A 26045-nucleotide genomic window follows, 5' to 3' on the forward strand; every position below is an offset into this window, starting at 1 on the left:
CTCTGCCTTCCCAGGCCATAAGCAGGCAGCTGTATTAGAAGTGGAGCCACAAGGACTTGAACTGTTATCCCTATGGAATGCTGGCGCCACAGGTAGAGGGTTAATCTGCTATGCCGTGGCACCAACTTGAGGAACATTTTTCAATGTACTTAAATATGCCCAGTTCCATTTCACAGTTCTGAGTCAAAATTACCTAATCCAAAAAAGAAAAAAATGAGGGAAAAAGTACTCGTTCTCGCACCTAATTGTTACGCATAAGTAACATGTGCCTCATGTGTATCTGGCTTTTCTCTTGGGGACAATTTGGACTTTGAAAATGAATGACCTTGATTTTATTATGTCGAGCGATCATCGGCAGCGCTGTCCCCAGAACCTTTCATTTTCCCGCAGTGGAAGTGTGACCCTTACATATCGCGTCTCCCGGTCTTCCTCCCCCAGCCTCCCTCGCGAGAATCAGCCACTTTCTGTCTGACTGCTCTGTGTACCTTCTGGCTGCAGTATTTGTCCTTTTCTAACTGGTCAGAGTTCATCCTTGTCATGGCAGGTGTCAGAAGTGTCCTTCCTTGTAAGGCTGAATAATATCCCAGTGCATGTATTTATATGCCCTGTTTGGTTTATCCATTAAAATCATCTTTTGCCAAGTATTCAAGCTGTGGGCAATAGATTTCATTATTTAGATTATTATTATGTTGTTATCTTCATCTGAGCAAGAATAATACAGCACAACACAGAAATACTTGCAAAGTGAATAGAGTTTACAAAATCTCACCCAGATCCCCCAAACAGCATTTTCTTTTCTTTTGGATTGCGTTCATCAGAATGGTCTCACATTTGAAGAAGTTTGCCATGCAATACACATTGGATATAGTTTAGCTACTTTAAAAGGGTTTCTGGATGTTTTGAATACTACTGATTCGAAAGTTCTAATTATTTTCATTCTGGTAAATCATGGCTTGTCTCATAAGGCATCAAAACAGATTTGAATTCACTTTAAAAACAAAATGTCTATCATATATCATTTCTTGAGATCTCAAAGAAATGGTATGAAAAATAGTAGTGGACGATGCAACTTCGCAGCAGTTGGGACTTCCTGCAGGGTAAGGGTCTGGGGAGTTTGATGACTTCACTGCTGAGCACCGTGCTTGCTCCCCCACCCTTCTCTCGCTAGATGCTGACAGAGGAGAAAGCACGGATTTCCGGGGAAATGGTAGTGTCAAGACACGATAATATCAAGATTATCAGGCATTTACAGGAAAACTGGGCAGATGTTGGCCTTGGGATATTCAGTCGCCATAGAAGCCTGGAAGGGGAGCTGCCCCCGGAGCAACAGTACATGGAGGAAATCCTGAAAAACATAGACAAACTCTACAAAGACTACGAAAGCAGAATCAATGGAGAACACGGTAAGCCAAAAATGACCATCAGGTTTCTTGGCATTTTATAAAGCATCTTAAGAGGTCTTATTTTGAACAAAATTAATATTTAAGATAATAATGACACATGCACAGAATTAAAAATAAAGTGTTGAGCACTTTATTGTTTGAAATAGGATTTTATATGCAATTCACTAAAGTATACAATTGAGTGTGGATTCACAAACATTTGCTTCCATTACCACAGTCACTTCTAAAATACTTGCAATGTAAGTAAATTTTAAATAAGCCTGAAAAGGAGCCCGGGTCGTTGGCTCTCACCCTGGCATTCCCATGCTACACCTCGTGTCTGGAACCTGACACGAGCGTTTATGTGAATGAAGCCCAACGCTTGGTGGTATTTGCAGTCGGCTCCTTTCACTCAGCCTGTTCTCCAGGCTTATCTGCGTTGTGGTGCGTGTCAACTTGGCCATTTTTATGGCCGAACAATATTCCTTTAACAGATCTAGTAAAAGTGTTGTTTTTCATTTCAGCTGTTTCTACTTTTGGGCTGTGGTGAATGATGCAAACATTTGTGTGTGAATTTCTCTGTGCACCTTTTCCCATTTCTCCAGTCGCTTAGTAACTGCACAGAATCCTTAAAGCACTCGTGCAGATTTGGAATTGAATTAAAATTCAGTGCATCTTGATACACACAATTTTGAGATTCGTATGTATGTGGAATATTCCAAAAGTTCACAGATTATTAATTTAAAAATGTTTTACACCAAAATTACCTTAAGTATTTTAATTAAAAAAAAAAAAAGTGAGAGCATGGGAGGAAAGGAGAGAAAGACGGGGAGAGGGAGAAGAAATGAAAACACAAGCTTTCATTCCCTGGCTCACTCCCAAAGTGCCCGCTGTGAGGCTGGGCTCGGCCGAGCAGGGACCGTGAATTCATCCCGCACTCCTGTCCAGCTGCTGTGCTGAGGGCCAGATGCCAAATTCAGGCACCCCAGTATGAGATGCAGCTGATCTAACTGTTGTCTCAACTGAACTGACTTTTTTTTTTTTTAAGATTTATTCATTTTCATTGGAAAGTCAGATATACAGAGAGGAGAGACAAAAAGGAAAAAATTTTTCCCACTGATTCATTCCCCAAGAGGCCTCAACAGCCAGAGCTGTGTGGATCCAAAGCCAGGAGCTCCTTCTGGGCGTCCCACGCTGGTGCAGGGTCCCAAGGCTCTGGGCCATCCTTGACTGCTTTCCCAGGCCACCAGCAGCGAGCTGGCAGGGAAGCGGAGTAGCCAGAACATGAACCAGCACCCATATGGGATCCCAGTGCGTGCAAAGCGAGCACTTCAGCCGATAGACTGTCACGCTGGGCCCAGCTGAACTGACTTTTAATTTTATCTTACCACAATCTTTTTTATTTTTTAAGGACTCTTAGATGTTGCTGTATTTGGCCTACTAGAATTTCGCTGAGATCTTTTGTGTATACTTTAAAAAAAAATTTGTAAACAATTTTATTTGAGAGGAAGAGGAGAGAGAGAATCTCCCATTTCCTAGTTCCTCCCGCACGTGCCAGGAGCCTGGAGCCAGGCCCGGCTTCCCGAGTGGGTGAGAGACGCCCATCACTTGAACCGTCACTGCCGTGCCCACATTGTGCCTTCGTGGGAAGCTGCAACTAGGAAGGGTAGGACTTGAACACATGAACTTGGACAGAGGGTGCAGGTGTCCTGATGGCTGGACCGAACGCCTGCCCCTTACCTGCTTTGTAAGAGATGTTGGTCTGTAGTTTTCTCTGTCGATTTCTTCGTCTGGATTTGATATTAGTGTGCCATTTGTCTCTTAGACTTGGTCGGGAGGCATTTCCCCATTTTTATTTTGGAAGGTTTGATGTCACTTCTTCTTTAAATGTTAAGTAGAATTCAACAATGCTCCTTTTGTTCCTTGCCTTTTCACTGTGGGAAATTTTGATGGCTGATTTACTCTCCCTATATATTTTATTTGTTCACGTTTTCTGTTTCTTCTTGAATCACTTTTAATAACTTATGCCTTTTATTACACCTATTTTATCTAAATGTATCTGTCCATTTTGCTTAGGTTGTCTAATTTATTGGTACACAATAGCATTATGCTAAGAGGATTTTATTTCTGTAAGGTCAGTAATGATATCCCCCCCTCATTCCTGATTTTAGTAATTTGGCAGTTGATTCTTCATTGTTGTTGTTGTTCTTATCCTAATGAAAGCCTATAATGTTTTAAATAACCAACTTCTGGGGCCCAGTGTGTTGGTCTAGTGGCTAACGTCCTTGTCGCGCTGGGATCCTATAAGGGCGCCAGTTCTAATCCCAGCAGCCACGCTTCCCACCCAGCTCCCTGCTTGTGGCCTGGGAAAGCAGTCAAGGAAGGCCCAAAGCCTTGGAACCCTGCAGCCATGTGGAAGACCCCGAAAGAAGTTCCTGGCTCCTGGCTTTGGATCAGCGCAGCACCACCTTTGAGGTCACTTGGGGAGTGAGTCAGCAGACGGAAGCTCTTCCTCTGTCTCTCCTTTGTATATCTGACTTTCCAATTAAAAATCTTTAAAGTAAATGAACAAATAAATGAATAAATGGGGCCCGGCGCGGTGGCGCAAGTGGTTAAGGTCTTCGCCTTGCACGCCCTGGGATCTCATATGGGCTCTGGTTCTAATCCCAGCAGCCCCACTTCCCACCCAGCTCCCTGCTTGTGGCCTGGGAAAGCAGTCAAGGATGGCCCAAGGCCTTGGGACCCTGAAGCCATGTGGAAGACCCCGAAAGAAGTTCCTGGCTCCTGGCTTCGGATTAGCACAGCACCAGCCATTGCGGTCACTTGGGGAGTGAGTCAGCAGACGGAAACTCTTCCTCTGTCTCTCCTTTGTATATCTGACTTTCCAATTAAAAAATCTTTAAAATAAATGAACAAATAAATGAATAAATTACTAACTTCAGATTTTATTGATTTTCTACATCCCATTCTCAATTTCATTTTTTTCTTTTTATTCTTTTTTTCTAAAGATTTATTTATTTTTATTGCAAAGGCAGATCCCACATCGTATCACAGTGCATTCAAGATGAAGACTTTAACCACTATGCCACTGCGCCAGACCCAGTTTCATTTATTTCTATTATAAACTTTATAATTTTTTTCTTTTGCTTGCTTAGGGCTTAGTTTGCTTCTCCACTTTCCCATCTTCATAATGTAAAGTATTAGGTTCTTGATTTCAGATCTTTTTAAAATATGTTTAAATTTCTTGGAATCAAGATGATGGAATAGGGTAAGGACTCGTTTAAACAGATGGAGAAATATTAACCATTGTGAAGCTGAGAGGGCACATTCCAGGAAATAGGAGAGGACAGAACAACAGCAGAGGGGTACCTGGAGGCTGACAGACACAGGAGAGCAGTGGACACAATGGTGTGGTGTTGCAGTGACTGATAACCCAGCAACATTCAGTAACTGGTGATCTGAACTCTACCAGCAGCCGGAACTCCACCAGCAACCAGGTGGGAAGGGACGTTCACCAGGAGCTCAGGCAGTGAACCCAGACAAAGAACTGCCCGGCCTACTGGCCTGATTTGACCAGGAGCAGAGACAGAGCAGCAGGTCTCAGAAGGGCAGTGCAGGAACAGGGTGGATTTCACAGCCCAGTGGTCCCTCTACAGCCATATCAGACGCCATTTTGTTTAAGGAGGCAAGGGCTGTGAACAGTATTGCACGTGCGCTGAGCTGGGAGCAGCTAGAGCTCGCACTGTTGCCTATACGGCTGCTGGCCTCAAAGGGGCAGCCTGCACCACAGGTGCCTGCCCTGATACTGTTATCTGAATACTTTGAAATGTTTGTTTTTCGTTGGCTTTGTGTTATATCTAGATATGGCCCTCTTTAGATTTACTGTACTTGAAGTTTTCTCAGCTTCTTAAATATGGAGCTGCATGCTTTTCATCATAGATTGGGAAATTTTGGCTATTTTCTTCTCGAACATCACTTTCGATGTTTCTGTTTTTTCTGCTTCTTGGCACTCACATGAAGCACACGTGGGTGTGTTTGATGGGGTCACACGAGTATCTGAGGCTGACATTTTCTTCACTGCTTTAACTCCTTTCATTTTTGTTTTTATTTATTTTTTTCTTTTCTCAGACTGGGTAATCCCAACTGACCTGTCTTAAAGTTGGATGAATCTTTATTTTTCCTGCCAACTCAAACCTGTCGTTGAATATCTCCAGTGAATTTTCATTTTAGCCCTTATGCTTGCCAGCTTTGGATTTACTAGTTGCTTCTTCTAATTCTTTCTATTACAGGTTTCTAACTGGTGGGGCATTATTCTCCCATTTTCTGTAACATAGACATGTTTTCCTTGCACGTATTTATAAATAATATTTTAGGAAATAAGTCTAATGCCTAGACTTCCTATGAACAACTTTTGACTGCTTTCTCCCCTGTGCACATGTCATATTTTCTCATTTGTTTGCAAGTAGCATGATTTTTTTTTTTATAAAGAGAACTGGACATTTTAAATGATTTCATATAGAAACCCTGCAAAGAAGGTTTTCCCTCCTTTCCTGGGGCTGATGGGTTCGGGGAGCTGTTGCTGTTTCTTGGGAGATTCTTCTGGAATGAGTTCCTTCTGTGACGTTCTGTAGTGTTTACTGTTTTGGCTTAGGGCCCTTTCAGCAGTGAGAGAGTTCCTTATGCGATTTGACCCAATGGACTGCCCAGCCTTGGTGCATGGGTGTTGTTGAGGATGGGCGGGTGAAGGAGTGCCTTCTACAGCAAAGTAGACGCCCTCCCTTGCTGTTGGTGAGGTGACACATAATTTGAAATGAATGGAGAACGGACTAGAGGGAGTTGGCTAACAGGTTCTGAAACACAATCAGGCAGAAGTCACAGGTTCTGGTGTATGTCATAATAGCATACATAATACTAAGAACTGGAAGAGAGGAATGATGGAGTCCAAACATGAAGGAAATGGAAGGCTGGCGGCCTGAGCATTGCATATTAATATAAGTGTTAAATGGGAGCCAGCATTATGGTACAATGGATGGAGCCACTACCTGTAGCATCAGCATCCCATCTGGGCACCACTGCGAGTCCCAGCTGCTCCACTTCTGATCCAAATGTTTGCTAATGGCCTGGGGAAAAAGAGCGGAGGATGGCCCACATGTTTGAGCCCCTCCTACCCATGCCACAGTCGCAGATGCAGCTCCCGTCCTGCCTTCTGCCTGTCCAAGTCCTGGCTATCGCAGTCATCTGGGCAGTGAACCAGTGGATGGAAGAGCTCTGTCGCTCCCTCTCTCTGTAACCTTTACTTCCAAACAAAACCGAATATACATGCTTAAAAATGTTCAGTAATAAAAGGGAAGCCAACATCATGTAATAGAAGGAATTCAAAATCATGAATGATGCCAAAATTAACCAGTTTGTATGATCTGGAAGATAAAAAGTCTGTTGATACAGACAATGAAAATGTTTTCATAAGGAAAAGAAAATAACTTGATGTTTTACTTTCTGCTCTTTATGTAACTCTCAGAAAAGGAGATAAGACCGCATTTTCCCTATTCTCAGTGTAAATTATCCTTCCGGCTCTGCGTTAAGATCCATGCTCGATGTTGTTCACACCAAAAACCTGTATTATGAACATTGCGTCAGTAAACAATGACTCAGGAAGTGTGATCCCTGTCGTCATCTGTGTTATCAGCTGTGGATAAATGAATTAATGCCTTTCACAGAAACCTGTGTCTGAAAGTCTCTCGGTTTGATGTGTTTGTATTCTTACCTAACAAGTAGAAAGCTTAGTGCATTAACCATCATCAAAGAATAGACCGTTAGTCATGAAGATGCCAATTACACAGTACGTATCCACTAGATGTTTCGTTAGAAAAGTGGTAAGATATGGAAAGATTTGAACAAAAGGTATACGGACTAGGACTTCATGATTTAATATCGAAGCAGTTATTTTCAGACACTTCTTAAACTTATTGCTATTCTCACTTTTCAGGGGCCCCTAAAGTGGTTCCAAGTGTGATTAGCGCTCTTGAATTCTGTGCTTTCAAGTTGGAAAACATCCTGGAGTTTCCTGAAACGTATTTTGAGGAATGGGTGGTAATCAATAGAAAAATGAATGAAATGAGATCTCAGTTGGAAGCACTGATGAACAGTGTTGGTGCTGCTTCTCAACTCGTGGATACGGATTCTGGCTCGTAAGTTCCCACCACCCCCTCTCATTTCGGGAGAATGACTTTGAAAGCTCGTTGCGCTGTGAGTTAGCATACTGTAGGAGCCATCCTTTTCGAAGTGTAGAACTTTCATTGTAGTCACAGCCCATTTATGGCTTCAGCCATCGTCACAATCAGCTTGACAGCATTGCACCACCTCACTGAGGAGCCTCGTATGCTTTAACTAGCTCTGTCATCTTTCACCCTCTCCCCCCACCCACCCCAGCCCCAGCCCGAACTCCAAACAATCATGAATTTCCTACTGTATGTGTTGGCTTTCCTCTTCTGAACATATTAAACAAAAGAAACCATATATTATGGGACCTTCTATAGTTAGCTTTTTTATTTTTTTTTTCCTTTTTGCTTTATATAAGGTTTGGGAAATGCACCCATGTTGTGTGTTTCAATTTTTCAACCACCTTTACGACTGTATGTAGTTATATTTTATGGATTACTCTGTCTAGTTTTGAGTGATTGGATCATTTCCATTGCTGCAAAAATTAATGTTCAAGTTTTTTTGGTACATCCTCACCAGGAGTGTATAAGGTTTCCAGTTTGTACATACTTGCCAGCCTTCGTGTCTGCCTTCTTGGTTCTTTCTGTACTAGTTGAGTGTGACATTGGGGGTAGATCATTGTCATTCTGATTGACATTTCTCTGGGGACTAATGATGCCAAGCAGCATTTAATATGCTCACTGGACATTTGTGTATTTTGATTTGAGGAAACACCTTTACAGATTATTTGCTCCTCTTATCATGGGATCATTTTTTATTGACTTGTAAGATTTGTTTGTGTATTTTTAGATAGAAATCAAATTGCAAATGTCTTCTCTTATTCTGTAGGTTATCTCCACTTTTTTTATGGCTACATATTTATTTATTTTATTGAAGTGGAGCTTTACAGTGGGAGAAAGAGAGAGAGAGAGAGAGAGAGACAGACAGAGACAGATATCTCATTTGCTGGTTTACTTCCCAAACAGCTGCAATAGCCAGACCTGGACCAGCCAGGAGCCTGGAGCTTCTTCTGGGTCTACCGTGTAGGTACAGCAACAGTCTTTTTCTGCGTTCCCAGACACATTAGCAGGATCTGGATTGGAAGGGGAGCAGCTAGGACTTTAACTGGTGCCCATATGGGATATCAGTGCCCCAGGCAGAGGCTTAGCCTACCATGCCTGACTTTGTTTTTCTAAATTTTAATCTTATGAAAAATCTTGAAGAGTTCTAGTTTTTAACAAATGTTTTCACTTTCTTGATAGTATCTTGAGTCTGGCACCTTAGACCACTTGGCCATCCTGACACCCGATACTATCTTGTAAATATACAAGATTATTAATTTTGATGAAGTCCAACTTTGTTGTTCTATTTTTAGTGTCATATATAATGACCATACCCTTTGTTTTCATTTTTATTTTTTAAGTTTATTTATTTTTATTTTAAAAGCCAAATTACAGAAGGTAAAGGACAGGCAGAGGAGAGAGAGAATGAGAGAGAGAGAGAGCGAGCGAGCTTCCATCGCCTGGCCCACTGCTCAAATGGCTGCAGTGTCCATAGCTGGGGTGGTCCCATGCTGGGGGCCAGGAGTATCTTTCTGGGCCTCCTGCATGGGTGCCGAAACCCAAGCAGTTGGGTCATCCTCTGCTCCCTTCCCAGGTGTATCAGCAGGGAGCTGGATCAGAAGTGGATCAGTTGGACTCAAATACCAAGGCACTGGCCTCAGATATCCTCTATTCTCTTCTAAACACTTTATAGAATGTACTCTTGTATTAGTATCTGATCCGTTTTGGTTAATTTCTGTGTATGGCATAATGTGAGGATCCAGCTTTTTTCTGTTCTGTGTGTATATTCAGTTGTTCCAGTATTATTTGTTGAAGAAGCCACTTTTTCCAAAGAAATTTGCATCAAAGAGATTAGCACCTTTGATGAGACTCAGTTTGTCACAGACAGGGACTTAATTTCTGTGCTATAAATTCTGTCACATTAATCTGTGTTTAACCCGTGTCAACGCCCCACTCTTCTCTTTCTTTCTCTCTCTCATTTTTAAAGATTTATTTATTTTTACTGGGAAGGCAGATATACAGAGAGAAAGATCTTCTGTCTGCTGGTTCACTCCCCAAGTGACCCCAATGGCCAGAGCTGACCTGAAGCTGGCCTGAAGCCAGCACAGCCACACTCAACTAGTATAGAAAGGGTGCACGGTCCCAAGGCCTTGGGCTATCTTCCACTGCTTTTCCTGAATGTATTAGTCACCATTTTTAAGTTAATTTGAATTTTCAGCCATTATGTATTTTTTAGAATTTCTTTTTCAGGTAATTTCTCTTTCTTACCATTCCCAGAGGTTCAAATGATTGGTTTAGTTACTTATTTATTTATTTATTTATTTAGGAGTCTTTATTAAGCAAGCTTGGTGATAACAGAGCATAGTAGAAATATGGCAAGCCAATCAATCAGAATCCAACTAATCGTAACCCTAAGAGGAACAAATGGTTATTTTCCCCAAGTCCATCCGTTAAGCTGAAGACCTATGTCCCAGCTTCCCCAACATCATAAGTTATCCTAAGAGACACGCAACAAATGAACTGGCCACACTTACAAAGCTGCAGACATTCACCTTTCCCTGGCTTCTCTGCCCACATTCCACTACTGCTCAGCCTTGCCTCTCCTGGAACAGCCGACAGCACACAAACCAGAAATAGCATTGTTATATCCATTGTCCCATCCAAGCAGTAGACAGATGGAGAGGAATACGGGTACACAGGGACCATGCTGAGGGGATACCTTTCTTGCAACAGAAGCACCAACCAGGCTCTCGATCAAGAGCAAATGGATCATTTAAGAAACAATTGGTACCAGTTTCGGGCCAGCCTTTCTTCTCACACTGTCATGAGGGAAGTTAGTGACTGAGAAGATTTTTCAGGCAGTTTTCATTGTGTGTCAAAACCCCTAAGGATCTACAAGTAAGAGTAGCAAGTGTAAAGTTTTACAGTGCAGAGCTAGCATTGGAGGCAAGATCTACATTTTCCAAAGTGTATCCAGCCGGATTCTACTTCCCTGGCGGTTAGGAAAGTGTGTCAACAGCAAAACCATCATAGTAGAGAATCCAAGGTTTTGGCCATCATTCCCTGATGTCCCAAACAGTTCCCAATACCTTGGCTCACTAGGTCCAACCAGGTAGAATCCTTTATTTAGTGAATAGTTACCCTTCTATTGTGAGTAAGTAACTTATCGTTGTTTTACTTGCTTTTTCCTTCAGGGGCCTCCAAGCACACATATACAGCATGATTCAGCAATGGCTTTTGAAGATAAGCAATGAAATTAACAATGGAAACATTGAGCTTCAGCGTCATGTATGTACTTGCAAGGATATAAGAGATTATATTTTGATTTGACTGGGGCTTTCCTTCAGGAAAAACCAGGTCTTCCCTGTGTAGCTAGATCAGGAAGTGGGGAGGCAAAATAGAGCTTCCCCTGTGTAACAGTCATTCAGATGATCTGCAGTAGGTTTGTAAGTGCAGAATATTGTTTCATAAATGAAATTTTGGACATGACCAGAGGATTTTGAGTTCTGATCACTATCTTTACTCTTCATGAAATATACTGAATTTTTTCTCCATCATCATTACGCTGAAGATTAGAGTATTTTCAGGACTTACATGAGGTTTTTATTTTCACCATCCTGTCAGTGCCTAACTGAACATGTTACCAGGAGGGAATAGAAGACGTTATGTACTCTTTCTTGGTCTGTAGTTACTAAAACAAAGATTATTGCACAATGTGAAGGGATGAGCCTGTGTGCTTCTTAGGCAGCACAAGGCAAAATAATCATTTCCAAAGGGTGTCCTGGTTTCCTACATTCACTCTCACTCCTTAGTCTTATTTTGATCTGAATTTACACAGAAATGTCATGTCATACTTAATATGCAAATGTGTCTTACAACATTCATGAGATTAAATTTAATTCATTTTAATATTGCTTCAAGTTAGGAATTTGAACAGCACAAACATATCAAATGCTAATGCTACGACAGAAACATTGCACTATGTTGCAGTTCCATTAGCAAATTGTAAACTTCTAGACAACAAGAGTTGAGGAACAGATATGGTAAGACCGGAAGTATAGATCTAATAGATTTTCAAGCGTGGGAGAAGCTCCTATGTCCTGGGACACAACCAAATGACAAAAAGGGCAGCAAAGTGCTGGTCAGATAGTGGGTGAATATTTGAAGAATGACATCTGAGAGAAAAATTCCAGCACCGTTGGTGGAACACACACACACACACACGTCTCATATACAGGATCTTCTATCTGCTAAGTCACTCCTCAAATGGCCCATTGGGTAGAGGGGTGATGGGTGGTCTAATGTTTGTGGTGGTGGTTAGTGATGAAGAGAAAAGAAAGAGGGAAAGGGATTGATGTATGTTTGATTGGGTTTTTTTTTTTGAGGTGATGGGGGGATTGTGGTGTATGATTTGTGTGGGGATGGAGTTTGAGAGGGAAAATGAAGGGGAATAGGGGGTAAGTGGATTGTTTGAGTTTATGTTTTGGGATGGTTTTGTTATGAATATTGGGGTTAGGGGGGGGTTGATATAGAGGTGTATGTGGATTGAGTTTGGGTTGTTGTTGGGTGTTGTGTGATGTGTTTTTAGTTGGGGGGGGAGTGAGGTTGGGGGGTAGGGTGTGGAATGATTGGTGGTAGGGGGGGAATGTGTAGTTAGTGATGGGAGAGGGGTGGGCTGGTGGTGTGGGTGGAGGGGGGGGGTGAGGGTAGGGGTGAGTATGAGGTGGGTATTGAGGAGGGGAGGGAGTTATGTGGGGTTGTGTTGGGGATATGTGCGTGTAAATGTGGTGTGGGGTTTTGGGTTAGATGAGGGTGAGGTGGGAAAGGTAGGATAGGGTAATTATTTAGAGAAATTTGGGTGGGTTTGGGGGTGTTTCGGAGTAATAGGTTGGCATAAGGGGGTGTTGGTTGCTTGTTGCTCTGGATTAGAAGTGGGCTGCTGGATTCCAGGTCTGCTGATCAAAAAATAATTTTCAAAGGGTTTTGAATTCTCTGGGTATTTTGTTGCTTTTGCTTTGTTGCTCCAATGTGATAGGAGGCGGGGAAGAGAAGGACAGTGTAGCCAGCAGCAATACTGTGTTCTTTTGAGACCTTGAAGGAAACACAAGTCTGATGTTTCCACCAGCTTTGCCACTGTGCTCGTGTATGGAACTGGAGATTTTTGCCTTTCTCTCGGTGGCCTTAGAATTTTTGGGGGGAGGTGGTGTATGTGGCAGGGGAGGGGCGGTGTAAGAATTAGTAACCAAACCAAGTGAAAAAAACCCACACACACCAAAAGGATCTCATTCACATGACATGGCTTGTGTTTTTGCACATACTAGGAGTCATGCGAAGATCTTTGTGATTTCCTGGGTGATTCCATATAAAACTGTGCACTTTTGTTTACTGCATTTAGGTCGACCAAAGCCTCTTTTTTTTTTTTTAAAAAAAATATATATATATATTTGAAAAACTGGAAGATCCCCACCAAATGCAGATGTGGTCTGGAAACTTGGAATGTACTAACTAGGTTGCAGTCACTATGGCTACTTTGATTTTTATAGTCTAGCCAAATCACCCTTCATTTAAAAAATTATTTATTTGGAATGTCATATTACACAGAAGAGGAGAGAGAAAGATCTTCTTTCTGCTGTTACAGTCTGAAGCCAGGAGCTTCTTCCAGGTCCCCCACATGGGTGCAAGGAACCCAAGCATTTGGGCCCTCTTTTACTGCTTTCCCGAGCCATAAGCAGGGATCTGGGCAGAACTGGAGCAGTTGGGATTTGAACCAGTGCCCATATAGTATGCCAGTGTTGGGGGGAGGGAGGAGGGTGGAGGCTTAACCTGCTATACCACAGCTCTGACCCCGTTATTTAGCATTTTAAAATGTTTACATATTTTTATTTGAAAGAGTTACGCAGAGAGAGGCAAAGACAGGAAACAGATGAAAGGGGAGAGAGAAAGGAGGGGCTGGAAAACTGCCTGCTGGTTCCTCTCAATGGACAGGCCTGGGCTGCAGGCGTCACCTGGGTGTGCGTAATGGCAGGGCCCAGACACTTGGGCCTCTCTCCTCCAGTGTTTCCTGGGCCGTTAATGAGGATCTGGATCAGAAGTGGAGCATCCAGGACACAAAGTGATTCCCAAAAGAGATGCTGGTGTCACAAACCATGGCTTTACCCACTCTGCCACTATGCCAGCTGTGTCTCTCCATTTAATTCAATGTTATCAAATATTAAAAGTGAGAGGGGTGGAAGGGAGGAAGAAGGTGAGAACTGAGAAAGATGTAAATTGTTCTTGGTCAGTCAGCAGCTGAATTGTGGTGGTCTATTCCCACTGTGCGTCGTATCTTAGACACCAAGAAGGGAAACTAATGGACAGGTGGTCCTGAGTGTGTGTTTCCTCTTTGTGGCAGTTGTTGTAAAGGGGTGGCAACAGCAATGGCTCTGAGTAAGGCAACTCACTCAGACAAAAATCCTGCCAAGGAACTCGAGGATCTGGATAAGATGAAGGTAATAATTCTGTCTTCCCTTTAGTTTTGTTTGTTTTTAACACATTTTTGAGGTTTAATTGGGTTGGCAATAAGCTGCTTCTAAAGTATACAGGTGTATAGGTAAAAAATATGGATATACCCACAAAATGACTACAATACCAATAGGGAACATGTCCAACACACCCCGTTTGCTTGTTTCCCCCATGGCAGTTTGAGCTGCCTGGAGATTACATCCCGACCCAGACAATATTTGCTCCACTCTGTAACACGCAAGATTACCATTTGCTACAATTTACGAGAGTAATAGAAAATGAGTTTTTTTTTCTGGTCTGACTTCTATGATTGTATCTAATTATTTTCAGATTCAGACACATTGTTGCTTTCACCCAAACATTCATCTCTGAGTGGTGAATAAGCAGTTTGTTATACAGACACAGTGTATCCAGTTTCTGTTGGTGAGCATGCGAGTTATTTCCGGTTTTTAAAAAATTATTATAAACAAGGTTTCAATGAACATTCATGTCTGAGTTTTTGAATGAACATTTAACTTTTGTTCATCTCGTGTAGTTGTCTGAAAAAGGAATGGCAGAACCAGATGAAGTCTATGCTTAAGGCTTTTTTAAAAGATTTATTTTTTATCGCAAAGGTAGATATACAGGGAGAAGGAGAGACCAAGAGAAAGATGCCGGTCCTTGTCCATACATGGTGTTTCTCTCTGTCTCTCTCTCTACCACCTGCTGCCTCTCCAGGATGTGCGCTGGCAGAAAGCTGGGCAGAAATGTAGGAGTTGGGACATGAGATGTGAAATGCACGCATCCCAAATGATGGCTTAACCCACTGTCCCACATGCATGACCAAGTCTTTGGAAAAGACGTTCTTAATGTTGATAAGGTATACTCCATCAAAATTTTTCTTTTACAGATTTGGTATTCTATATAAGGTGATTTATGAGTTTTAGGCTTTATATTCAGTTCTGTGACCTTCTTTGAGTGGGTATTTGTATGTCTTTGTGTAGCTAATTGTTTTGTACCTTTTTTTTTTTTTAAAGATGAGAGATACACCTGCTGGCCAGTTATGTGTGGGTGTTATTCTGGGCATTCAGTTGGGTTCTATTGGTCTGTTTGTCAACATGGCCATCAGCACTAAGTTGTCTTCATTACTGTATGTTGGTAGTTAAGTTTTCATAATATATGTAATCCTTTATACCTAATGAAAATACAAATGGCTACAGTTTTGTTTAGAATTTTTGTATTGGTGTTCATGAGAAATTTATATATTGTTTTGTAATATCTTTGGATTTCACATTAGGTAAAGCTGGCTTCTTAGAATGAATTTGGAATTGTTCATACTCCTTTATTTACTAAAATAATTTGTGCCAAGTTGCGTATTATTTCTTCCTTAAATGTTAGAATCCAGCAGTGATTTCAGAGACTTTCTATGGGGATTTTTTTTAAGAACATTTGAAAGGTAGAGTTACAGAGAGGAGAAAAGGGGCGGCATCAGGGCAGGGCTCAGTTTGTGGTTTTACTCCCCAAATGGCCACAACATCCCATCCTGGGTTAGGCTGAAGCCAAGAGCAAGGAGCTTCATCTAGGTCTCCCATGTTGGTGCAGGGACCCAAGTACTTGAGCCATTCTCAGCTGCCTTCCCAGGCACGTTAGCAGGGAGCTGGATTGGAAGTAGAGTAGCTGGACCGAGTAGCTCACCTGTTGAATGCTAGTCCCTTCTCAAAAAGTTAGCAAATACAGAGCGATCCAGTTATAGAAATTTCCAATTTCATTAGCAAATCTAAGGACATTTCTTTAACAAATACAGAGCTTTAATTTCTTCCTTCTGTAATGAGCCCAGAGAAAGACCCACCCAGTGGACATGAGAACTTGTAACCGGAGCCCTTCAAATGGGTTTCCGGCTGCGATGAACTCCCTCCCTCCTGTGTTAGCTGTCAAGACCTGCTGTCAACCTCGGGCTCAAGTGGCCTCTCTAATGTCACCTCAGATAATCTGCTAGCTCCAGGAGGAGTGTGACTTTAAAGAGTCCTAGGAATGTGCCTCTGAGGGTGTCACTGCAGGTCAACTCAAGCAGGTTGCAGCATTCCCCCTCTTTTGAGGTGATCCAAAGATGATGGATTTTTTTTTTCAATTAAACATTTTATTCAAGGGGCAAAGAGAGAGCTCCCATCCGCTGGCTCACTCTGCAAATGCCTACAGTGTCCAGGAGGATTAGGCTGATGATGAGCCAAGAACTCAGCCCAGGTCTCCCATATGGATGGCAGGGACCAAACTACTTGAGCCATCAGCTACTGCCATGCAAGGTCTACGCTGGCAAGAAGCTGCCATGAGGAGGCAAGGTTAAGGGTCAAACCCACGCACCCAATACAGAACACGGGCATGCTGACCAGTAGGCCAGACACCTGCCTGGACTGTCAACGACTGTGTTATCGTCCATTATCTCACTACCGATGGCTTTGGATCATCTTGGATAGGCTTACCGTTTAGGACCATCTGTCATGTCTTAAATCCAAGACACAAATGTTAGCCCTTTTTTACCAGAAGCATCTCATGAATACAGCCCAGAACCAGACTTCATTACGATGAAATATGAAGAGGATTCACGGGCGAAGGAAGATCCACGTGTTGATGAGTGGCAGCCAGGCTGTCCTTGTTGATGGCTGGCAAGGGGTGATGTGGAAGATTTTAAAGGAAAAGTGCTTCACTCTGTTGGAAGGAGTGCCTAACTCCACAGATTACTGTAAAACTTTCATCAAAAGATTCCCAATCATATTTTTTCTGTATTGTAAGTCTTATCATAGTATATCCAATGTCTCAGAGGCTCATAAGAAAAGAACTAGCACTTCCTTTGTAATATGTGCATGCAAATAGAGAATAGTTGAATCATTTCTCATGAATGGTGAATGAACTCTGAAGAAATAAAAAAAATTTTAAATATAGTCACAATTTTTATTTTTATGTTATTTTTCATATATTTTTATTTTTAATTCTGAATTATGTCGTACAATTTTGTATAGGCTGGGATCCTTCCACCTCACAAACTCCCATTTTACCGCCTTAGGCTTCAGTTTCCTTGTCTGTAACATTAGAGTTTACTTATTGTTTCTTAAACTTTTTATTCTGATGCTTTATAGTAATTTCACAATTAAAAACATAAGTCCAGGAGCAGATGGTTTGGTCTAGGGATTAACGCTGGTTAAGACTCCCCGCGTCCCAGCTCGAGTTCCTGCATCTCAGTCCCTGCTAATGCATACCTGGGGTGATGGATGAAGCCACTGGGTGTCTGTTGCTCATGGGGGACATCAGGATTGAGTTCCCAGACCCTGGCTTCAGCCCCTCTTCCGCTCTGCCTCTGGTTTCTTGTCACTTCACTGTCCTTCGTGCCATTACAACCCAGCTCCTGAATCGTATCCATCAGAGATGCTGTAATTGATGTCTGCATCCACAGTAAGTCACTTCCGCACAAACCTTTGAGCTCAGATGGTTCAAGGATGTGTGCTGAGCAGCTCTTCCGTAGCAGTGAGTCATGGCTGTGAGCTTTTCTCCTGCACAGTCATGATCTTCTGTCTCTTTTCAGAGAGAATGTTATGAGTGGATCAATACCTGCTCTCACCTCGTGTCTGATCTCAAAGGCAGAACTATAAAATTGCTGACACACGAAGAGCTGCTGCAGCTCCTTGGAGAAGAGGTATTTGCACAAGTTAACACACGTGTTTGCTCAGATTGTTGCTGTGTTTCAGCGGGTAAGGGGCCGCGGCTTCTTCCACTGGTGTCGTGAAGCCTCGTCATCAACTCAGAAAACTTTGGTTCCAGTCTGTAAAGAAGTGGCATAAGTAGCCACTTGTCATCTCAGAAACAGTAAATTTGCAACTTCTTTTAATGGTAAATGAACTGATCCAGTCATCACAGACGCAGCTGAGATAACCAACCTGCTCCCGGGCCAGCAGCACCAGCGCCTCATCGCCGCATCAGTCTCAAAGGTCCTGGCTCCCACTCTGCTATCCTGGTGATCGAGTTCCAACTCAGACTGTGGCATTGTCTCTTCAAATACTGCCTGCTGCCTCCACTTCTGGAACACCCAGCAGTGTGTTAGAATCCGTGCCCGATGCCTTCCAGTGATAAAAATCCATGATACGATTTTTAATGTACTTTTTTTGAAAGGCAGACAGGGTGTTATAAATGTATAAATCTATCCAGAATACTCAACAAACTCTTGCAAGTTGGTAAATCTGAGAATATTTATTTTCTTGGTTTTTAAAAAATATTTATTTATTTTTTTTATTGGAAAGTCAGTTATACAGAGAGGAGGAGAGACAGAGAGGAAGATCTTCCATCCGATGGTTCACTCCCCAAGTGGCCGTAACGGCCAGAGCTGAGCCAATCCAAAGCCAGGAGCCAGGAACCTCTTCCGGGTCTCCCACACAGGTGCAGGGTCCCAAGGGTTTGGGCCATCCTCAACTGCCTCCCCAGACCACAAGCAGGGAGCTGGATGAGAAGCAAGGCCGCTGGGATTAGAATCAGCGCCTATATGGGATTCTGGTGCATGCTAGCTGCTAGGTTATCGCGCCAGGCCCAAGAATTAATATTCTTAATTTCTTCGTATGACTTAAATATGTTTCATGAGGGCGAGTATTGTTTCTTGAGATCTTTCTATTTGCAAGACAGAGTTAGAGAAAGAGAGAAGGATTTCAATCACTACTTCAATCCCCAAATGGCGGCAATAGCTGGAGCTGGGCTGGTCCCAAGCCAGGGGCTTCTTCCAAGTCTCCCTCCCATGTGGGCAGCAGGGGCTTAAGCACTTGAGCCATCCTCCTGCTGTACTCTCAGGCCGTTAGCAGGGAGCTGAGTCAGAAGTGGAGCAGCTGGGACTAGAATCCATGTTCATACGGGATGCCAGCACTACAGGTGGTGGCCTTACCTGCAACACCACGGTGCTGGCCCTAAGAAAAATATTCTTACTTTACAAAAATATCCTAGTACTGTATTGCCAATACTTTCCTGAACCATGAACATATTTCTACGGCATAGTTCAAATGTTCTGTAAAGTATTTGGTGGTAGAACTTCTGTAACTTCTCTGTGTGATTTCCTGTTGTGGGCGTTAGACTAATTTCCGGCATTTGCTTCTATGTCACCATCCAGAGCACGCTTTCAGTTGGTGTTTCGGTAGCTCCTGGGCAGGACTCCCAGCCAGCGCCTCCCCTGACTCCTCTGCCTTGCTGGTGGGCCTGTTGGATCTCGCAGGCTGCCTTCCACCTGCCCTCTGCAGCTTCGTTCTCTCTTAGTCCTTTGTGTGAGGTGCCTGTAGTGAGTCCGCATGCTCTCCCCATTTGCCAAGCTTTCATGTCTTTAAGTGTTTGTAATTGTGAAATCCCTGTCTTTTACCCAAATCCCTCCATCTAAACTCTAGACTCACCCTCAGTTGCTGCCTGGATATTTCACTTGGCTGGCTCGGTTTTGGCCCACTTTAGTGCACATCTGAACTCCTCCAGCTTTGTTCCTTATCTCTGTGCGTAGCACCAGCTTTTACAATGGCCTTAACCATCAGCCACGAAATGAGCTGTTTCTCAAACCATCCCTTGTCCATCTCATATGTCTCCAAGGGTTGTCTTGCCAGCAACCCTTCAATCTCCATCCTCCTCATCTCTGCTCTCGTTGTCCCGCCCCTCCGTGCCAGCGTCTTCTCTCAGCCTCCTCTCCACGCCTCTCCTGCCTGTCCCCTTGCTTCCCTTCTGTTCATCAAACCCACTGTGCAGTCGCTTGACTGTTTGCTTCAAGAAAGCCCCACACAGCTCAGTCGAGGTATTGGAACACAGCTGTCTGCAGGGCACGGTCCAGGCTCAGCATGACAAGCGGACTGCACGGTCATGTTCGTGTCCACTGGCTTCCAGGTTTCTAACCTGCAGGACTGTGTTTGTCTCAGAACCAGCCATCCTCTGTCCAGAGCGCCTCTGCCCTCCTTCCCTTCCTTGCAGAGGAGACTCAGACACTGGGAAACCTCCCTGAGAGGCCCCTCCCCACCCACTACCTGGCCCAGCCAAGTGCTCCTACTATGTAACTGTATGTCGGTACCACTTGTTTTCCTTGGAGTTGTAAGCTTCTTCTTAAGGACAGGGACTTTTATTTTGTTTAAGGTTTATTTATTTGGAAGGCAGCATGAAGAGAGAGGTGGGTCTGGGCCAGGAGGATAAGAAAAGATCTTACAACTGCTGATTCACTCCTCAAATGAAGGCAACAGCTGGGACAGGTGCACGCAAAAGCCAGGAGCCCAGAACTTTGTGCAGCTCTTCCAAGTACGAGGGCCATCCTCGGCTGCTGGATCAGAAGTAGAGCAGCTGGGAGTAGGGGGAGTGGCGTTGTGGCATAGTGGGTAAAGCCGCTGCCTGAGGCACCAGCATCCGACCTGGGTGTCAGAGACTGTCCTGGCTGCTTTGCTTCTGATCCAGCTCCCTGATAATGGCCAGGCAAAGCAGCAGAAGACGGGCAGCCAGAATTCTGATTCATACTTCATAATGGGGTGCCGGCATTACAGATGGTAGCTTAGCTCACTGCACCACAGCACAGGCCTGGGGAAGGAACATTCTTATCCATCTTTCTGTACTTTGTGTCCCAGCACAGCACTCAGCTGCACGAGTAGTGCCTCGTAAATATTTCTGGATAAACAATTGCTAATTCTTATGTATACTAAGTTCTGGTACTGTTTCATCTAACAGGAAGTTGCGAAAGAATTGAGGGAGTCTGAAATGAGTAAAGATGTTAAAAAGGCAAAAGAAGATAAGGAAAAGAAGAAACATCAGGAGAAAAAAGAAGAGGAGAAAAAAGAAGAGGAGAAAGCAGAAGAGGTAGTATCCCCTTGTATCCTTTCTCCCTGCGTAGCTTTAAATTCTGTACACATACCTATGCAGGAGTGTGCGTGCAGGAGTGTGCACGCAGCAGTGTGCGAATGCAGGAGTGTGTGTGCAGGAGTGTGCGAATGCAGGAGTGTGTGTGCAGGAGTGTGTGTGCAGGAGTGTGCGAATGCAGGAGTGTGCGTGCAGGAGTGTGTGTGCAGGAGTGTGTGTGCAGGAGTGTGTGTGCAGGAGTGTGTGTGCAGGAGTGTGCGTGCAGGAGTGTGCGAATGCAGGAGTGTGCGTGCAGGAGTGTGCGTGCAGGAGTGTGCGTGCAGGAGTGTGCGTGCAGGAGTGTGTGTGCAGGAGTGTGTGTGCAGGAGTGTGCACGCAGGAGTGTGCGAATGCAGGAGTGTGCGTGCAGGAGTGTGCGAATGCAGGAGTGTGCGTGCAGGAGTGTGCGAATGCAGGAGTGTGCACGCAGGAGTGTGCGTGCAGGAGTGTGTGTGCAGGAGTGTGTGTGCAGGAGTGTGCGTGCAGGAGTGTGCGAATGCAGGAGTGTGCGTGCAGGAGTGTGCGAATGCAGGAGTGTGCGTGCAGGAGTGTGTGTGCAGGAGTGTGTGTGCAGGAGTGTGCGAATGCAGGAGTGTGCGTGCAGGAGTGTGTGTGCAGGAGTGTGTGAATGCAGGAGTGTGCGTGCAGGAGTGTGTGTGCAGGAGTGTGCACACAGGAGTGTGTGTGCAGGAGTGTGCGTGCAGGAGTGTGCGTGCAGGAGTGTGCGTGCAGGAGTGTGCGAATGCAGGAGTGTGTGTGCAGGAGTGTGTGTGCAGGAGTGTGTGTGCAGGAGTGTGCGTGCAGGAGTGTGCGTGCAGGAGTGTGCGAATGCAGGAGTGTGCGTGCAGGAGTGTGTGTGCAGGAGTGTGTGTGCAGGAGTGTGCGTGCAGGAGTGTGTGTGCAGGAGTGTGTGTGCAGGAGTGTGCACGCAGGAGTGTGTGTGCAGGAGTGTGCGTGCAGGAGTGTGCGTGCAGGAGTGTGCGTGCAGGAGTGTGCGTGCAGGAGTGTGTGTGCAGGAGTGTGCGTGCAGGAGTGTGCGAATGCAGGAGTGTGTGTGCACGAGTGTGCGAATGCAGGAGTGTGCGTGCAGGAGTGTGTGTGCAGGAGTGTGTGTGCAGGAGTGTGTGTGCAGGAGTGTGTGTGCAGGAGTGTGCGAATGCAGGAGTGTGCGTGCAGGAGTGTGCGTGCAGGAGTGTGCGAATGCAGGAGTGTGTGTGCAGGAGTGTGTGTGCAGGAGTGTGCACGCAGGAGTGTGTGTGCAGGAGTGTGTGTGCAGGAGTGTGCGTGCAGGAGTGTGTGTGCAGGAGTGTGCGTGCAGGAGTGTGTGTGCAGGAGTGTGCGAATGCAGGAGTGTGTGTGCAGGAGTGTGTGTGCAGGAGTGTGCGAATGCAGGAGTGTGCGTGCAGGAGTGTGCGTGCAGGAGTGTGCGAATGCAGGAGTGTGTGTGCAGGAGTGTGTGTGCAGGAGTGTGCACGCAGGAGTGTGTGTGCAGGAGTGTGTGTGCAGGAGTGTGCGTGCAGGAGTGTGTGTGCAGGAGTGTGCGTGCAGGAGTGTGTGCTTGCAGGAGTGTGCGTGCAGGAGTGTGCGTGCAGGAGTGTGTGTGCAGGAGTGTGCGTGCAGGAGTGTGCGTGCAGGAGTGTGCGTGCAGGAGTGTGTGCATATATCTAAAAAAAGAGAGGTGCATTTATTTATTTGAAGCAGTTAGAGCAAGAGAGAATCTTCCGCCAGCTGGTTTAGTAAGATGGCTGTACGTGCTGGGAGTAGGACAAATTCAAACAGGAGCCAGGAGCTTCTTCTGGGTCTCCCACGCGGGTGTAGAGGCCCACACACCTGGGTCATCCCGGGCATAGGATGTGGGTCACCTGGCATGAACCCTTCAAGGCTGTTCCTTCTCGCAGGTGCGTATGACCACACTTCCTTCTCAGAGGAAGTATTGTCCCTTTTTTTTTTTTTCTAAACTCACTCTCCTCTCACTCCTGTGCTCCTGTGAGCTCCACAGTTGACCTATGACCCTGGGGCTCTTCCGCTGCATCTCCCTTGCCAGGGTTTTCCAATAGCAGTTTAAACCACACACCCTCACTCATTCAGCTCCCACTCGGAGCTGCTGCCGCTCGCTCTCTTTGTACCTCCTACTGTCTCCGCCCCTCCTGTGGGCCATTTGTAGTAGTAATAGCCCTTCTTAAGGCGATTTACAATGATAATAATAATCATCCCATAATGACTGCCAGTAACAGTGCGTGTTATGTCATGAGTGCCCCTCATTCTCTCATCTGTGTAACGCTGCTCCAAGGTACATGTTGGTGATCCCTTTTTCCAAGTAAGAAAACAAATTCAAGCAAGTTGACTGACTCACCCAACACCATATAGCCAAAGTGGTAGAGCCAATATTCAAAACCAGGCGAGTTTGGTGTAAGGAGCTTGGTAATTCCTAGATTCCCCAAACTCAGCGTTACCTAGCTCCCTGCACCACATTTCTTTCTTTGCTTCCCTGATGTTTCTTCTTTGTGTATTGTTTAAATGTTACTGTAACACCAGGCTGTGTCCTAGGCCTTCTATAGTCATTGTACCTGCAGGACGCAGAGCTGAAACACTGGAGAACACCCCAGCATTTTCTCACAGTTGGTTAAGTGCCACTTGTGTTGGTGGTGTCTCATCTGAGCACCAGTTCAAGTCCTGGCTGCTCTACTTGCAATCCAGCTCCCTGCTCAGACTCCTGGGGAGGCAGCAGCAGATAGCCCAAGGACCTGGGCCCCTGTTGCCCGGGTGGGAGACCTGGATACAGTTCAGCCTAGCCCAGACTTCGCTGTTGCGTACATTTGGGGAGTGAACCGGAGTGTGGAAGATATTTCTCTCTGTCTCTCCTTTCTTTTCCCCGTCACTCTGCCTTTCAAAGATATATACACTTGAAATATTTATTTAATATTTATATGTGTGTATATTTTTATTTATTATTTTATAAGCACCTGTTCAACCCTCAGATGTTTGTTTCTGTATACACAGGGGCAGAATTGAGGGCCCTTTTCTGGGTATGAAAAGGCCTCGGAGCACACCTGAATCCCGGTAGCAATCATGTTGGGCCATGCTGTCTCCCTGACTCAACTGTGACTTCCTGGGGGTCTGGAGTGAACCCCTTCCTCCCCATTCCTCCCCAGCCAGGGCCCCCCCCCCCCCACAGTGTTTGCCAGATGTTTCGGAGGAAAACAGAATAAAAAACACAGCTTCCAAGGCGTGTGGGTCCCACGGGGAGCCACCGCCTCCCATGTTGCCTGCACGTCCCGTCCGTGTCAGCTCCACGTTGCCTTACTAACTGTTCCTTGTCACTCACGTGCTCCAGGAGCCTTCAACATCTACAGAGAAGGAACAGATCATTCGATCCATTGGAGAAGATGAAAATGTTCATTCCAAACCTCTCTTCGGAGCAGACATGCTGTCATCCTGGGTATGTATCTGAAGCCCAAGTCGGAAATTCAGAATTGCTTTGCCTGACTTACAGGTGGTACAGCTCGCTGTCTCTAACGTGGCGTTGGGGCTGCCAACGCTACTGGGCTTCTGTCAATGTTTTTCCTTATTCATTCTCATGTCTGGAAAAACTCAGGGTTTTTTTTTGTTTGTTTGTTTGTTTGTTTTTTAAAGATTTATTTATTTTATTAAAAAGTCACATATACAGAGAGGAGGAGAGACAGACAGGAAGATCCCCCATCTGCTGATTCACTCCCCAAGTGGCTGCAACAGCCAGAGCTGAGCTTATCTGAAGCCAGGAGCCAGGAGTCTCCTCCGGGTCTCCCACGTGGGTATGGGGTCCCAAGGCTTTGGGCTGTCCTTGACTGTTTTCCCACGCCACAAGCAGGGAGCTGGATGGGAAGAGGGGCCGCCGGGATTAGAACTGGCATCCATATGGGCTTCTGACGTGTTCAAGGCAAGGAATTTAGCTCCTAGGCTACCGTGCTGGGCCCTTGGCTAGTTTTAAAGCCTGTTCACTTTGCTGAGAGCTCTGACAAACACATCTCTCAACCACAGCAGAGGCGTGAGGTGACTCAAGGACACTGTTTTATTGAATGGTTGCCCAGAGTTCGTGGTCCCAAATCTGCTCTTCCCAAGAAGCAAGGCAGCAAGAGGACCTCTTTCTTTCTTCATTTTAAAAGATTTATTTGATTCATGTGAAAGGCAAAGTGAGAGAGAGATCATCTGTCTGTTGGTTCACTCCCTAAATGGCCACAGTAGTTAGGGCTGGTCCAGGTCAAGGACAAGAGTCAGGGACTCCATCGGAGCCTGTCACGTGGGTGGCAGGGGTGTACCAGCCTCCACTGCTTCTGTGAGCCCATTAGCAGGGAGCTGGATCACAAGTGGAGAAGCTGAGCTTCGAACCAGGACTCTGCTATGGGATGCTGGGGTCTCAGGGGCATAACCTGCAGTGCCGCAATTTGGGCCCCAGGTTTATAGAGGAGTGGGGAGTTGGGGAAAGTTAGGGTAGAGAGATGAGGGGGTCTAGATGATTGGTTATCACACATGTTTCTAGGTTCAACCTGATGGTCATCCTGACACTAACAGGTTGGAGATTTCTTCGGCATGAAGGAAGCTTGACTATTTATAGCTGATGGTGGTAAACTGTTTCCTTGTCCAAGGGCTGTCATCTTTGCCATTTCCATGCAGTTAGCTCCTGAAATTCTTACTGATTGATTGATTTGAAAGTCAGAGAGAAAAAGACAAAAAAAAAAAATCTTCCATCCACTGATTCACTAGCAACTGGTCTCAACATCCAGAGCTGAGTGAGGTCAAATCCAAGAACCAGGAGCTTCTAGGTCTCCCACCTGAGTGTAAGAGACCAAGCACTTGGGCCGTCCTCTGCTGTTTTCCCAGGAGGGTTAGCAGGCAGCTGGATCAGAAGTAGAGCATCCAGTAATCAAACTGGTGCCCATATGGGATGCCAGCACCTCAAATGACAGCTTTGCATGCTATACCACAGTTACTGATTCCCTGCTTTGACTATTACAACACCCAGGCCCGGGGCAGGCTAAGTTCAGGAGCCGAAACTCCGTCTGCATCGTCC

At 45.0% G+C, this 26045-nt stretch overlaps 1 protein-coding gene across 1 annotated transcript in view; it reads left to right on the forward strand.

The window, feature by feature from the left end:
* Window positions 1-26045, forward strand: part of AXDND1 (axonemal dynein light chain domain containing 1) — a 62350-nt gene that overhangs the window by 31848 nt on the left and 4457 nt on the right. The window contains exons 15-22 of the mRNA XM_040984208.1: window positions 1169-1403; window positions 7369-7570; window positions 10837-10930; window positions 11660-11685; window positions 14034-14130; window positions 17697-17807; window positions 20831-20959; window positions 24333-24437. Of these exons, the coding sequence (XP_040840142.1) occupies window positions 1169-1403; window positions 7369-7570; window positions 10837-10930; window positions 11660-11685; window positions 14034-14130; window positions 17697-17807; window positions 20831-20959; window positions 24333-24437 (999 nt within the window). The remainder of the gene's footprint in view (window positions 1-1168; window positions 1404-7368; window positions 7571-10836; window positions 10931-11659; window positions 11686-14033; window positions 14131-17696; window positions 17808-20830; window positions 20960-24332; window positions 24438-26045) is intronic.

The sequence above is a fragment of the Ochotona curzoniae genome, unplaced genomic scaffold (genome assembly GCF_017591425.1).
Source record: "Ochotona curzoniae isolate NIBS_2020 unplaced genomic scaffold, NIBS_Ocur_1.0 contig_4105, whole genome shotgun sequence".
NCBI classification, from domain to species: Eukaryota; Metazoa; Chordata; class Mammalia; order Lagomorpha; family Ochotonidae; genus Ochotona; species Ochotona curzoniae.